This window comes from Stigmatopora nigra, chromosome 4, assembly GCF_051989575.1.
Source record: "Stigmatopora nigra isolate UIUO_SnigA chromosome 4, RoL_Snig_1.1, whole genome shotgun sequence".
NCBI lineage: Eukaryota > Metazoa > Chordata > Actinopteri > Syngnathiformes > Syngnathidae > Stigmatopora > Stigmatopora nigra.
The window spans coordinates 9,510,288-9,524,815 of NC_135511.1; the positions used below are offsets into that span (position 1 = coordinate 9,510,288).

The 14,528-nt window shown below is 39.8% G+C and overlaps 1 protein-coding gene across 9 annotated transcripts in view; it reads left to right on the plus strand.

Moving 5' to 3' along the window:
- Positions 1 to 14,528, plus strand: part of LOC144195985 (3',5'-cyclic-AMP phosphodiesterase 4D-like) — a 118,865-nt gene that overhangs the window by 74,214 nt on the left and 30,123 nt on the right. Inside the window, exon 1 of one of the 9 annotated variants that reach the window (XM_077715943.1) lies at positions 3,628 to 4,264. The exons of the other annotated variants lie outside the window; for them this stretch is intronic. Coding sequence (XP_077572069.1) covers positions 4,176 to 4,264 — 89 coding nt within the window. The 5' untranslated portion in view covers positions 3,628 to 4,175. Of the gene's footprint in view, positions 1 to 3,627; positions 4,265 to 14,528 lie in introns of those variants that run through there. 9 annotated transcript variants of the gene reach the window in all.

Sequence of the window (14,528 nt, forward strand, 5' to 3'; positions counted from 1 at the left end):
CTGAAACTGCATGTTTTTGAATGTGTGTGCGTGTCAACTAAGACAAAAACATGGTGAAAACCCACAAGAGTAAACCGAAAACTGGCAAATTGTCACTACTTATGAGGACAATTGGTATAAACAATCGATAGGGCATTGTACATTTGAATATAACAGGCATAATTCCAAGCCAAGAGATTATCAAAGCCAATGCCATGAGTAAAATAATGCAATTCTTTACTGCTGAAGACAGACTTTAGTTGTTTGTATTGCCTTTTTTCAAGTTTTCAAGAAGGTTGTTCTTTTCTTTCACAGGAAGAGTCTGCAATTCAAAATTATAAACATTTAAAAGAAATCGCCACCTGGTTTTCAAGTGCTTGAAATTTATAATTTCCAAATGTCACTTGAAGTCACCATGTTGCCCTTCACCTCACCTAATAGGTACTGATCTGATTACAAATTGTGTATTTCCAATGGTGAATGAGTTACCATTTGCTGAAATGCCACTGTGTGTGCTTGTGTGAATAGTAAAGATGAGGGCTGCTGCCTCTGGGCTTCATGCACAGCATGAATAGAAGTGATGGACAGGTTACCTTTGTCAAGGAAGCTAAATGTTTGTTAGTTTCCAAATGTTGTCATCATTCTGGAGAAGATCAATTTCATTTAGATACACTGAATAGTTTGCAATGACAAACATAAGGATGCCTTACTACTAAATTCTCAAAAACATTCATATTAGATTGATTGGGTACTCCAGAATTTTCCATAACTGTGATTGTGAAAGTTCTTTTGTATATGTATGTGCTGCAATTGGCTGGCAGCAGGCCCCAACAACTCCATAACATTTCTAAGGATTTTTAAGAATGATTTATTCTAATTTTTGAATTCATATCTACATATTCTTACATCACTGGGCAATGCTGTTCATAACCTTAAAATGAAATTAGTTGTCATTTATTACATGTCTCCATGGAAACACTAATATGATAGGCTGCGATATTTTCTTCTTTGGCTTTGAATTATAATCGTTAGTTTAGTAACTGTCCTTTGAAGCCTCCTAAATAAAGTTTTTCCTGTCACTGCTTTTACGACAAACGTCCTCCTCCTCGTGCGCACAAACCGGCCACAGTCTCCCAGTGGAACCGCAACTCAGCCCCGGTGTTGGCCACAAGTGGATTCCTCACCCTTTACCACATACTCCACCCAGCCCACGAATCCCAAGGTGCAAGCTGACAGAGGAAGCAAGGCGGTTGTGTCTCCTGGCAGTGTTTGAGAAGCTGCTGACGTGCGTGTCGGGCAGGAAGTGTGCAATAAGCAACGCTAGATCCTGTTTTTCAGACCGCAAGCAACTGGAGGCCTGCCACTGTATATGGCTTGTTGTGCAAAACACACACACACACACTCACACTAACACAGAGAATGTGCTCACCTCGACCTCTAGTCAAAACTTCCTTGTAAATCACTCTCCTTACCTAAATTCCGAAATGGATGCCTGCACGCAAAGGCACACGCTTCCTACAATCAGTGTCAATCATGCATATGGGGAGGTTGTAGTTATCTTCACACCTCAGTGCCTATGAATGACATCATGACGTACAACTTTCTTTCACATTGTAAATAGGCTTTAGTTTGTCCACACCAAAGCAGCAGTATTTTTGTAACGAGGTAAAGCTCTGCAATTAGTAAAACTTGGACAAATGTTGGTAGTTAACATAAAACACTATTTTGAGCTAGGGTTTCAACCAGATGTACTCTTTTGAGTTAAGTGTGATTGGGAACCATAGCAAGTATTGGGGCAGTGTAGAGATGTAATTTTTTCACTTCTTGAATGATTTGGAGGAATACAATTCTTGGCATTTTAAAGAAAAAATGTTACGATGACTGTAGTTGTGCTTCTTAGAAAATCCATTCAGTTATTATATCGTGGACTCCTGCCATTTTGGATGCTCATGCAGTTTCCTCCCACATTCACATGGGTGTTGATTGTGCCCAATTGGCTGGCAAACTTGTGCGGGGGAAGCCCTCCATTTTCTGCTTGAAGTCAGCTCTGGTGGGTTTTGAACCCAAGAGGGAAAGTAGTATTGAAGACGGTGTAGTTTGACTCAAAAATATGTTGGCTCTTAATTAAAATAACAAGAAATTTTTCTCATTTTTTTTTGTATGAGTGAGAACATGGCACTAATATGATTTCCGATAAGTAATGGCTACCAAAACCTATTTAGAAACCATTTGTATATTATTTCCATTTATATATGTAGTTTAAAGTAATATATGTAAGTTTTAAAGGTGTGGTAGAATATCTTCCTTTTTAAAGACAACACTAGTTTTACACTCCCACACAGTTGGTCATCAAATTGTGCTGTGCAGGCAATGGACATTTGTTTGGATTTTTTTTTTGTTGGATGGTAAATGTCAGATTAAATTTGCTTGATCATAGCACACTTTTTCAGCCAGTACCAGTTGGATAAGCCTGAGGCCAGATTCACAGGCTGCGTTGTGTTGAATGAATGTTCCTGAGCCCACATGGTAATATCCTTTGCACGATGCTGGCTTTTAATTCGGTGCGGTCTCAGGATTAGAAGGTAAAACCCTTTTGCTGTTGGTGCAGAGATTTCTCCTGATTCTCTGTATGTGCCACAGAGGATGGAATCTCTTAATTCCTTCAATATCTACATGGAAAATCGCGTTAAAATCTTGCACTATTCGTTCAAGTACTTGTTCAATTTCACCCCATTATTACTTAAGAATGGCTGAACTTTTGGGGATGTTTTTTTTCTAGTTAGTGTATCATCAAACTGTTCTAACTGTCCCAGTCTAACGTACATCGTCATCTCTTTAAAATGTGTTGTAGGGATCAAATTCAAAATGGGAGAATATTTGAAGGAGGGGAAAACAGGCATGTTCTACTTAAATTTTAAATATCTTTTCCTGAAAATTATTCAATTAAATACAGGTTGAATAGGATTTGCAAAAGAGTGTATACTGGTTTTATTGGCATTAAAACTGGGATACAATACATAGTGTCTACTATGTGAAATTATAACTTTTTACTCAATTTCCCAATTAAATCATACATATTTGTTTTTTTCAATATATAAACAAAACTCAAAGTTGATGGTGGGAAATGAGGATTGTATGCTCTTTATAGTAGAGTTTTTTTATTTTTTAAATCCCCTTTCATCTCTTTAAGGCATTACTCTCACACTCAGGAATTCAAAATGCAGTAGAAGCTGTGCTTGCGTGGTCATAATGACGTCATTGGATAAACAGAGGCGTACTCCGTGAAGAAAAGAAAGGTGCAGCAGCAGATGGATTGACGAGGGTGGAATTACTTGTGTAAACATGTGTGCGCATATACAGTTTGATTTTTTTTAAAAATATTTTTTGGAACATGTGCACACGTGTGTGCGCCTACAAGCCCCTGTGTAGACACGTTGTTCAGGAATGGTGCGCAGCCACGTATGGTAAGAGGATCAATAGGTTTTAGCTAAGGGGAGAACGAAAGCACACATCTTACACAGGGTCAGGACATCCCACACAGGGAGGAGGGGAAGAGTAGGAGGAGGAAGAGGAAGAGGAAGAAGAGGAGAAAGAGGAGGAGGCAAAGGGAGGTTCGGATGGTTCATTGTTGTTGTTGTTGTTATACCTCCTCCCTTTTTGTCTCTGTGCCTATTTCCTTACTTTCCTCTGCGAGATGTTGAGAAAGTATACGAGACGAAGCTAGTCGAAAGGTTTGCAACATGCTCGATCACGCCAACGCCACTCCTCCTCCGCCTCATCATCCCGCCGCTGCCCGGCTGCTCCCTGTCAGCTGTTCTCCGGCGGAATGACTCCCTGAAGCCGGCTCACCATGTGGATGCGGGGCAGGCATTTCCAGACCTTTGCTGGAAGAATACCAAGGAAAAAAGGAGCGGTGTCGGCCCAGAGGGCTTGGCGTGGGTGGACACACTGCTGGGAGTCCATACGCTGCAGTTTTTGCACTGGGATTTAATATGTATTTTTATAGTTATATCATTTTCATGGATTTCATGGTGCTACTTTATTAGGAAGCTTTTTTCCCCCCTCAGACTTTTAAATATACCTTTTTTGCCAGCAAGCATGGGACACTACTACACATGATACCGGTGTTTGCTTGGTCTTTGCCTGTGGAGAGAGTACTTGAATCCAAGCTTGAAAAGAGCTGAGCAAAACTCAGCATGAAGCCTGGCTTGTGTCCAGGCGTCTCCAATGATAGGACCATGAAGCATCTTAGCCACTATCCCTTTAGAAGACACTCCTGGATCTGGTGAGTTTCAGTAACTTACTGCCGTTGTTCTTTCCCACCCATGTAATCTCTATCTAGGAAATATGTGAAACTGGGCCCACATTTCCTGGCATTTTTTCGTCCACTACAAATGTAAACAAAGGGGGAAAAGATCTATTGCAACAAGTTGATGTTTACTACTTTTGAGCAGCTATGGGAAGAAATAAGCTCTATAAATGTCGTTCTTCGTTGTTGGCATTTTCTGCTGTCTGGTGTTTATTAGTCATCTCCTCTGAGGCTGCACGATCTTTCGGGAATAATGTAGTTTTACCCTGTCTTTGTATGCTTTCGAATGAGAGAAGGCTAGTACAGTTAAGGCGATTGTGTCAGCTGGAAGTGCTGTTGAGAATGGCAACTTGTTTCCTTTTTGCAAACAATGGACATTAAAGGGAAATGAGGTTAATTTTTCATAGTTTAAACCAGTTTGTCTTGTTGTTTTCTCCAGCAAATCTCAAAATGTGAATCGAATATGCAAAATAGTTTTTGTAGATTTCTTTTTTTCTTCTTTTAAATTTAATTTTTAGGTCATATCAACATTTTTTCTAATTCATACATTATGTTTTTCCTGTTAACTATTGAGTGGGATATTTTTCAGTCACTAATGGAGTCAGGAAATGTTCTAGATACAAAAAATTAAGAAAATCACATCTTTGCTAGGCAGGGAAAACAGTATTCATATTTTATACATAGGCAAAACAGCTTGACAATTCTGATTGCCTGTGTAAAAGAAGAATCTAATTCAACTATGAGGCTGAAAAGTTCAATCAATGTAGTATTCATCCATTCATATTTATTCGCATGTTAGAGTAAGAGGTCCTATTCTTTCAGATTAGTGTCATTTTAGGGTATCAGCTGCTACTTTTTGCTCTCCATGGGAACCCTGTGGCCTTTATGACAAAATCAATTTTGCTCTGTAGTCCGGGGTGTCATGATTATGTTGCCACTTGAGGTGTGTTCATTGTCTCTAACAACTGGCAGAAGTGTTCCATTTGACAATTTTGACAACAGGGTTAGGGCTTGTTTAACAACAACAACAACTAAAAATCACCAATAACTCCCAGGACTTCACTAGATGACAAAATATATTTCATTTCAAAAAATCCAATTTTTGCTGTGTTGTGTAGGGAAATTGCTCAACACAAACAATGCCAATATTAACTTCTATTTCATTTCTGTCTCTTTAACAGAAGCGTCTCGCCTAAATGCACCAGTAAAATAAAATCCCAGTTTCAATATTTTGATTTACTAACTTATTTGTTTTTCAATCGCTATGCTTGCTTGTAGCACCAGCAGGGGTGAATCTCAGATATTTACCATTCAGTAGGGGCACAAAATGCTTCTGTGTCTGGCTCTCCTCTGTCACCCGTGCCGTTTTATGGTAATTCTGCCTTCAGTTTTAGATTCGATTAGATTCGATAACTTTATTCATCTCGTATTGGAGAAATTCACTGTCACAGTAGCAATATGGAGAGAATACAGACACAGGAAAATACACTTTTAGGTATTAAGATAACGGGTTGTTGATCCTTTAATACCATTACTCTTTGTTTATACTCTACACTATCTGTTTTGTGGTCTGTGAGACCATTTATGCGTCCCACGGGGTGCGCAGTGCAGCGTTAACCTAATTATGAACTGATTTGAAGCATATCAGGCATGTTTCTTACTGATATGTCTCAGTTTCTGTGCATGGGCGCTAACGTGGAATGCCACTTTTTGCCCACAAAGACCTCACTGTTTCACCTCCTTTTTTCTTTATTTGTTTTCCCCCTAAGAGGAAGCAACGACTCACTTGACCAAAAAGATTGTTTAAATCATTGTGTTTATTATACTTGAGGTTTTCTTTTTACATCTGGTCAAAAATGTTCTTTATTTTCAACCTATCTTGCTTGAATTATCATCCACAATTTTCTTCACTTCTTCACATATTGTTGCTATGCATTTTTTTGCATTCTATTTTGTAAATGTAAACCCTACTGCCTTCTGGATAGTTGCCATTGGCCCTTGCAATATAAAAGGTGACATTAACAATACAAGACACCAGAAATCCTATAAAACAAGTATCCTTTAATTTAGAGGTCTCCAAACTGGTCCTCGAGGGCCGCTATGGGTGCAGGTTTTTGTTCCAACAGATCCAACACAAACCGTTTAACCAATGAGATTTCTTCTGAAAAAAGAAGCACCTGATTGCACTTTTAGTATACCAGATTGGTGGAAAGGTTTTCTCTTACATGTTGGAATGAAAACCTGCACCTACTGGGGCCCTTTCTGGAATCGTTAGTGGACCACTGCTTTAATTATTCATCCTCAATTTCACATAGGAATGGCACATTTTATTAGAACACCTGGGAACTGTTTCAATTTGTAGCAAAGTGCCCTAATAGTTTCTTTTATTGATGAAAACAGACAGAAAATCATTTGTGCATTATAGTAAATCAGGTTGTGAGTAGTCAGTCGAATAAATTCACTGGACTGGGACAAAATGGTTTCTCCAGCTGGAGACAACCCTTGAGGCCTTCTAGACAAAGTATATCACTACATGGTATAAAATTAAAGCATGACAATAGAAATATGAGTCTTTAGCCACACTATGTCTCTGATGGCAATGTCAGGCAGGGCCACATGACACCATACTTTAAAAAAATACCACTGCAAAAGCTCCCCAAAGCCCAGAGGCAGCTTTGACGTCACATCGATTGCAAATATCCATTTCTCTTTCAATTTGATTTATCTAGCCACACTGTCCGTACAGCAGCTGCTACACGCGGCAGCTCAATCTACCGTTCATCTCTCCTACAAAAGGAGAGAAGACGGACAGATCAATAAGGAAGAAAGAGCACCGAGCTAGCACCTGTCAGCTTTTGGAAATTAGCAACCTCACTTTTGTTTTGACTCAATGGCAACTAACTAAATGGGAATGACTGATTGTATTTTAGGAATTTGAAATGTGGTTGATTTCATCACTTTCTTCCAATTTTCCAAGTGGCAGGACACCAAAACCCTACGAGATAATGTTTAAAAGCCATTAGAAAACATAATTGGAGCCAGTGTTATGTCAGTGCGGTTTTAATCTCACAATGTGGTCCTCGACGTGAATGTCATTTACAATGGTGTACAACTCTGAAGTGTGGTTTTACATCATTGCATAATTAGTATGCAATATGTGAAACTACACTTCATCATCACAGTATGACATACTGCAATGATCAAAATATTGTGAAATTAACTGGTCCGGATGACTTTGAACAAAAAATATATTAAAATATGTTTCAAACTAGGACAGCTTTTAAATCTCTAATTGGAAAAATATATGATTCCCTCATGAGGTGTTTATTATTACAAAATCTCAGACACAAATTTAACAAAAAATAGTCTCATTGCACTGTAAAATTACTAATAATTACTGACTATTGTCCAACTTGTAACTCTTGCAATGTGATGACATGATGAAGGGATGAAGGCAACTTGCGATCAGACGGAAATTAACCTAATATGTGTGAGAAATCTGAGGGCCATTTGGGGGCCATGTACGTCAGCCTTGAACCCAAACAAAACCTGAAGGTGGTGAAGGAGATGCTATCAAGCCTGGGTCCTTCCTGCACCAACAAAGGAGCCGTCCACTTCAATAGTGCCACTGCCGCTAATAAATGGCAATGAAACAAAACAATGTGGCATACCGCAGTTGTGCTTGGAGGAAATCCTCTAATAATAATAATATACTGACAATGACCTGCTCTAATAAATGGCAATGAAACAAAACAATGTGGCGCACTGCAGTTGTGCTTGAAGGAAATCCACTAATAATAATATACTGACAATGACCTGCTCTCCAAGGGCATCGCGGGCATAACCTTTGTCCCCATTGTGGGAATGGTGCAGACATCTGCCAAGGTAAAATATTCATAGACTACATTTTTAATGAAATTTAGGGGGAAATTCACAATAAATACTACAAATATTACAAGCCTCATTATTTTCAATATACAAGGGTTTATTGGGCCGGAATAACAGTAGCACTACCATAGACGAGTATTTGATAGGCTGATTTATTTGAATTCACTTGTTCAGTTTTAAATACAAGTTTACATGCCACCCACATTTCTTTTCCATAAGTAGGTATTTGGAAGATTCTGTTGCTGCTCTGCTGCCATTTTTCAATGTTAATGAGGCATCGCCACCAGTACATGGCAGCAATGTGCCAATTAAGATTTGAGATAGTCTAGTTTGCTCCCACCAACTTCTTTAAAAAAATATCAGAAAATGGTGGCGCCAACAGGAAAGAAAGAAGCGGTGTTGTTCGAAAATACCTGCCTGTTATAGTGCTAGTTTTTAAAGAACAGAAAACCTTATGGCATAATGAAAGAGTGGAGTCTTTGCTCGATTGATTCGGCATATGCATGCATGCCTGTATGTAACAGTAGAACATGATGTGGGTGTCAGTCCAAATGCTGTAGAAAGGCTTTGAAAACAACTGTAAATGTATGAGATAATGAATGGAGCTGTAGTTTGTCCATACTTTTCACACTGGTGTATTTCATTTTTATTCGCACAGATCACTAATGAGAAAAAATGTCAACGTACTAAAAAAAAATATATATAGATTCTATTCGTCATTTTTGCATGATCCTACTCCAAAGCTAATAGCAATGGAAACCTCAGTCCCTTGAAAGAGGTAGTAATAAGAGCTTTAGTAGACGGCCAGCTGCTGTGGAGCAACTGCGTCCCTTGTGGTCGGTGTCGTCGGGAGGTGGTGCCTGACACGCGTTCCGGGAATTGCCCTCATTAGCGGTGGTGCTCGGTGACGCTGACGATTTAGATGACGACAGTGTTTATGACTGGGCGTAATCAAAGACTTAGGAGGGCTTACAGAGGGAGTCCCCTCTTGTACCTGGCTGGTCCAAGTCATAATGACAGACTTGAAAGGCTCTACATTTCAACTTTCCTGCCTTCTTTCTATGGCTCACTTTTTCCCCCAAAAGCTACCCTTAACATCCACGTTTGTACAGACATTTCGGACAAATGTTGAGCCAACGCTCTCCTGCATGGAGTTAGGTCTGTGCTAGCATATGATGAATCTAATTGGTTCCTTTGCAGAAACACACTTGCACTTGTACAAACCCAACTGTTACATTTTTCATCCATCTGGTAGCACGGACTTGCACATTGTTAGAATGTAGAATCAGCCGAGTCATTAAACACATCATCGTGATCGAGGGTTCAATTCCTGATGGGTTTTGACCTTCCTGTGTAAAGTTTAAGGGCAGGTTTTCCCTCTCCCTGTGTGGATTTTATCTGGGTACTCCAGGTTCTTCCAACATCCCAAAATACATGTGTGGTAGAATGGTAGAACTCTAGGTATGAGTGAGAGCGTGAATGCTTGCAATTGGCTGTTAGGGTTTATCCCGTCTATTCCCCTGAGTTGGCTGGGATATGTTCCATTGTGAAGATAATGAATGAGTAACAAAAATAAAGAAAAGGAGTAATGTGGCCAGGGAGGAGAGTTGATTCAAAGGAAGATTCATTTGTAAATTGGAGCCAGGCCGTGATGCGCTTTGAAAGTGACGAGGAGGCTCTTATATTTTATTCCTGGTTTTAGAGGAAGCCAATAGAATTGACAGGGGATGCAGCTGATGTGCTTTGTGGTAGGGGTTCGTGTACTATTACCATTCTCTTATCATAGCCATATTTTATGTGCATTTTAACATGAAGTAAATATTAGACTTTCCATATGAATTGTGGCCTTACATTCTCATTTGCTCTGCTTTTGGTTGGATTTATCCATGGTCCCCTTGTGGAATCATTTGCTTTTTGTGAGGATGCGCGTGGACAAGAGCGCATTGGATTGACCTGCTCACATGATCATGCCAATGTTTCAAGCTTGTCTTTGCCTGTGTGTATTGAGGAACATCCTGGATTTCCTAGACTGTGTTGTTGCACAATGTCAGACAGTGCCTTATTCACACAAAAAACATTTTCTTACAGTCTAATGACGTTTCCCCAAAATGTTGAGATAAAGAAAACCACAAAATAGAAGTAGGATTTTGAGGGATTTGCCATGCAAACAGAGAGGGAGAGAGAGCAAGATGCACGCAAGTTGTAGACCAGCATGTGGCCTCAACTCTCCCTCACACACACTTTCACTCGCGTAGTAGTGATGTCATCAAGGCTTTAATGAGGGATTACTCTGACATCACCGGGCCCACTGCCAGGTTAAACCTATTAGCTGCCCCATGTGCTCATGCTGTATTGCATCTCGAGTGTTGTGTGTGCGCGTGCGCCCATGTCTGTCTCTGTGTGGCCATGCGTAACTTTTAAGAGGCTTCCCACGTCCATTCATCTCTCTATCATTTTGCCACAGTGTCTGGAGAGGGAGCAGGTTTCACTGTTGTGTGCTGAGGACATGAATCCTGCATTAACTCGATGGTAGCCTCTCTATGGCACTGTCACATCTGTTTCATTGTGTTCCTGTCAACTTGAATGAACACCTTTTGTTGGTGTTCTAAATCAAAACTGTCTTTTATTTTTATTATTGCTATGTTAGGAATCCCAAAACATGAGAAGTAATTTACATGCTCACCATTCTTATACTGTATACAAATGAGCACATTGGATTTTGGGTTTTTACACCAAAAGACATGCAGCACAATAGCCGGTAGAAATTAAAAAACAAAAAACTCACTGGACTAATCATGCAGCATTCTAAATACGGGAAAAAGCGTTTTATAGTTGAGAATATTTAATGTGTTTATGTAGTCCTGAATTGCAGAAAATAAAGGTTTTCATAGGCCCACTTTTGACAAACATGACACGATCCCAATATACCCTTAAAACTGAAGGGAAAATGTCCAAACCACCTTTAGAGAAAACATAAGAAAATACATTTCCACTTCATGTTTATGTCATTAGATTACAGTATTTAAATTTGTAAGGGCTTCATCAATCTTTGGTGTCCTTTGCCAATAAGTCTGAGAACACATTAAGAGCAGTTTATTGTCTATAATGCAAAAATCTCGGTCTCGGAAACAAATGCAGGAATCAATAAACTCAGTTTGACAATCAGACCAGTTTATGTTCAGCCACGTCTTCACCACCAATGGCATGAGATTATGTTTACGTCATCATTTTTTTATTTCAATGTTCTTCCCACTGTATTGTGTTTAGTAAATGTTTTCACCCTGTCGTCATCCTCAATTTTGTCATTTCCAGCCCTTAGCAACTACATACTGATTGGTCACCTGTACCATTTCAAAACTGCCACATTGCCAAGGCAACCACGTCATAATCACAACATGGCTGGAACAGCCAAGGTAGGCAGGAAGTGCAAGACGAAGGAAATAAAAGAAATTGGCCCTCGTCACACTCTATTTCTTATCTTGAATGTTAGTCGTTTTTTGAGCGACAGCTATGACATCAAGAGGAATAGAGTCCTCAGCCACAGTCTGAACACGCTGAGTTTTCTTATAACTGCAACTTTGCTCATTCACACACAATGCAAGATGAATAGGCAGTCTTTGTCACTCTGCTTTCCTGCGGCCTAGGTGCAGTTGCCATGGCGATAATCTGCTACCACAGTTTTTTTTTTCTCCCTCTTATTCGTCATTTTTATTTTTTATTTTTCTTTAACCATTTTAGCCACCGTTGTCGCAGCAAATTCAATTAACTCTGACGTAAGTCCGTTCTATATCAGCCTGTCAGTTAGTGGTGTAAGACTGACGGGTATACGTATCCCCCCTACCATAGTTCACCTTAGTTGTCACTCACGATTATCTTTGGTAAAACAATTGTACAAAATGATACTGCACTGAATGGATTTCTACATTAGATACGTCTTCTGTCCGTCACATGGCTTGGCTCGGCATATACTTGGTTCTCTGTCACAGTGACGCTCATTGCTTGCTAATTAAACAAAAAGGGAGGAGACAATAACATGCCATTTGGTTGACTTGCAAACTACCGTTGACCCCTGAAAAAAAAAGAGACACCGTAAAAAAAAGATTAAACCATTCAGAAGAATGCGAGTTTAAAGATGTTGGTGTGGTTCTGCAGTATGGGCAAGGGTGGAGGGATCGAAAGCGGGGTCTTGAAGTTAGAGGTGGGAGCTCAGGTTATGTGATGTAAAGAACCTTGGAAATTCTCAACTGCTTGTTTTAACTTCTGGTTTTGGAAGAGGGCCAAACAGCAAATTACTGGACCCTTTTCTTCATCTCTTTGAGCTTCTGAAGGGCTTTGTCTACGATGTCTTATATTCACGTAAATAGGGTGGAAAAATACAATATTTTCCGCACGAGGGTCATCTAAAATCATTTTTTTTTCAAAAGACGCAGTGCGCCTTATAGTCCAATGCGCCTCATACGTGGGTCAATATTGGTTAATCACTGTATGATATTCCTTTTGACAAAACTCCATCTAGTAGATGTATAACACAACTCTTAACCACTACGACTATTACTACTACTACAGCTCCATCTAGTGGATGTATAACACAATACCATACCTACTAATACTACTACCACCATTACTGTGATCATTAAGGTCAAGGAAAGTTGCAGCACTCACTGACACAATCCTCCTGACATAACAGAGAATACATTTGAACTCAAAGAGACAGATTTTGTTGAGCTCCTAGTATTCAGCTGTACTCAACATTCTTTCTTTTAACGCCGAGCTGTGTCTTAATGTCTGGCACTCTGGCTGCAAATCACCTGTGTACACACACGTCTGCACTTAATGTGCGGACTCTGTCCGCCTGCTTAGTTTCATCATGCATTGTTTAGCATTATGTCTGCAGGTAGCACTTTATGATGCCAAGTTTCACACATGATTACCTTGACCATGGTCAAAAGATGTAGTGTGTTCAGTGGTGTACAAAGTTGACAGGGTCTACAATCTCTTGCCTACATTTGCAACCTATATCATATTTGTATGAATCTGGTTGGCTTCTCGAGAATCACTACTACTTCGGATGTGCAATACATTTCATATGCAACTGTCCATAGATTGGTTGTTGAAGAAAAATACATTTTATCAGTAGAACCCATCATTGGCTATCTGCAAACAGTAATGCATTTTATAATGTATGTATCGCATCAGTGCAAGTATTTTGTCACCTCTGGTGAAATGGGGGCGTACGTCAAGCACAGCTGGAGACCAAGTGACGGCACTATCATCCGTAACGCTCACAGCTTAGGCAAAGCATATGCTTGATTTTTGGCGATGCGTAGAAAATGGTTGTCTGCATCCACAGGGGTATGCACGTCACCTGTCCGACATGCTTACCCAAGTCCCTACACGGGTTCTGGGTGCGTATGCCAGTGTCACATTGTTATGCACATTAACCTACAAACAACGTGCTGGATGAATGTGACGAATAGAAAGCAACAGCTGAAACACCACTGAGATTCATAGGATTGTGTTTGTTTCTATGTGCACAGTTCATAGACTTTCTAAATAGGCTTACTTTAAAAACAATGAAACATTATCACGTGCCCCATGTTCGAATTTCTGAAATCATGTAGTTTTAAAGATTTATTTGCAGATAATTAAGTCATAATGCAGGAAAAAGTGTTTGTGTTTTTTCATGCCTTATATTGATTTTATTGATTGTTTTATGATGCTGCTCTTATGCTCTGACTTTTTTTTCCTAATGACTCACTTGAAGGCACAGTACAATGCTGTACTACTGTCCTCTATTGACTCATGCTCGCTTCTGTGTTACGAGACTTCCCTCTGTTGGTTGAACATTTCAATTGCCACTGTTAAATTGAGATTTAATACCCTCATTATATTCAAATAGCTGTCGTCATTGTCTACCTGGACAAGATTTACATTATCATTGTCTCATTGTTCCTTGTCTGATTGTTTTAACTGTTTATTGTCAATATCCCTCACTGGGTTTCTTTAAAAAAATAATTTCAATAACTTAATTTGTCGGTGGCCTGGTGGTCGAGTGGTTAGGGGATTTGGCCCACTGTTCTGAGGTTGAGAGTTTGATCCCAGGGGGGGTCCTCACTGTGTGGAGTTTGCATGTTCTCGCCTGGCTTGCGTGGGTTTTATCCAGGTCACCCGTTTTCCTCCCACAAATTGACCCTAGGTATGAGTGTGACTGTGAATAATTGTCCGTTTCCTTGTGCCCTGGAATTGGCTGGCGACCGATTCCTGACCATAATAAAGTTGGATTGACTCCAGCACCCCCGCTGCCATTGTGAGGATAAGCGATTTGGATAATGAATGAATGAACTTAGTTTTC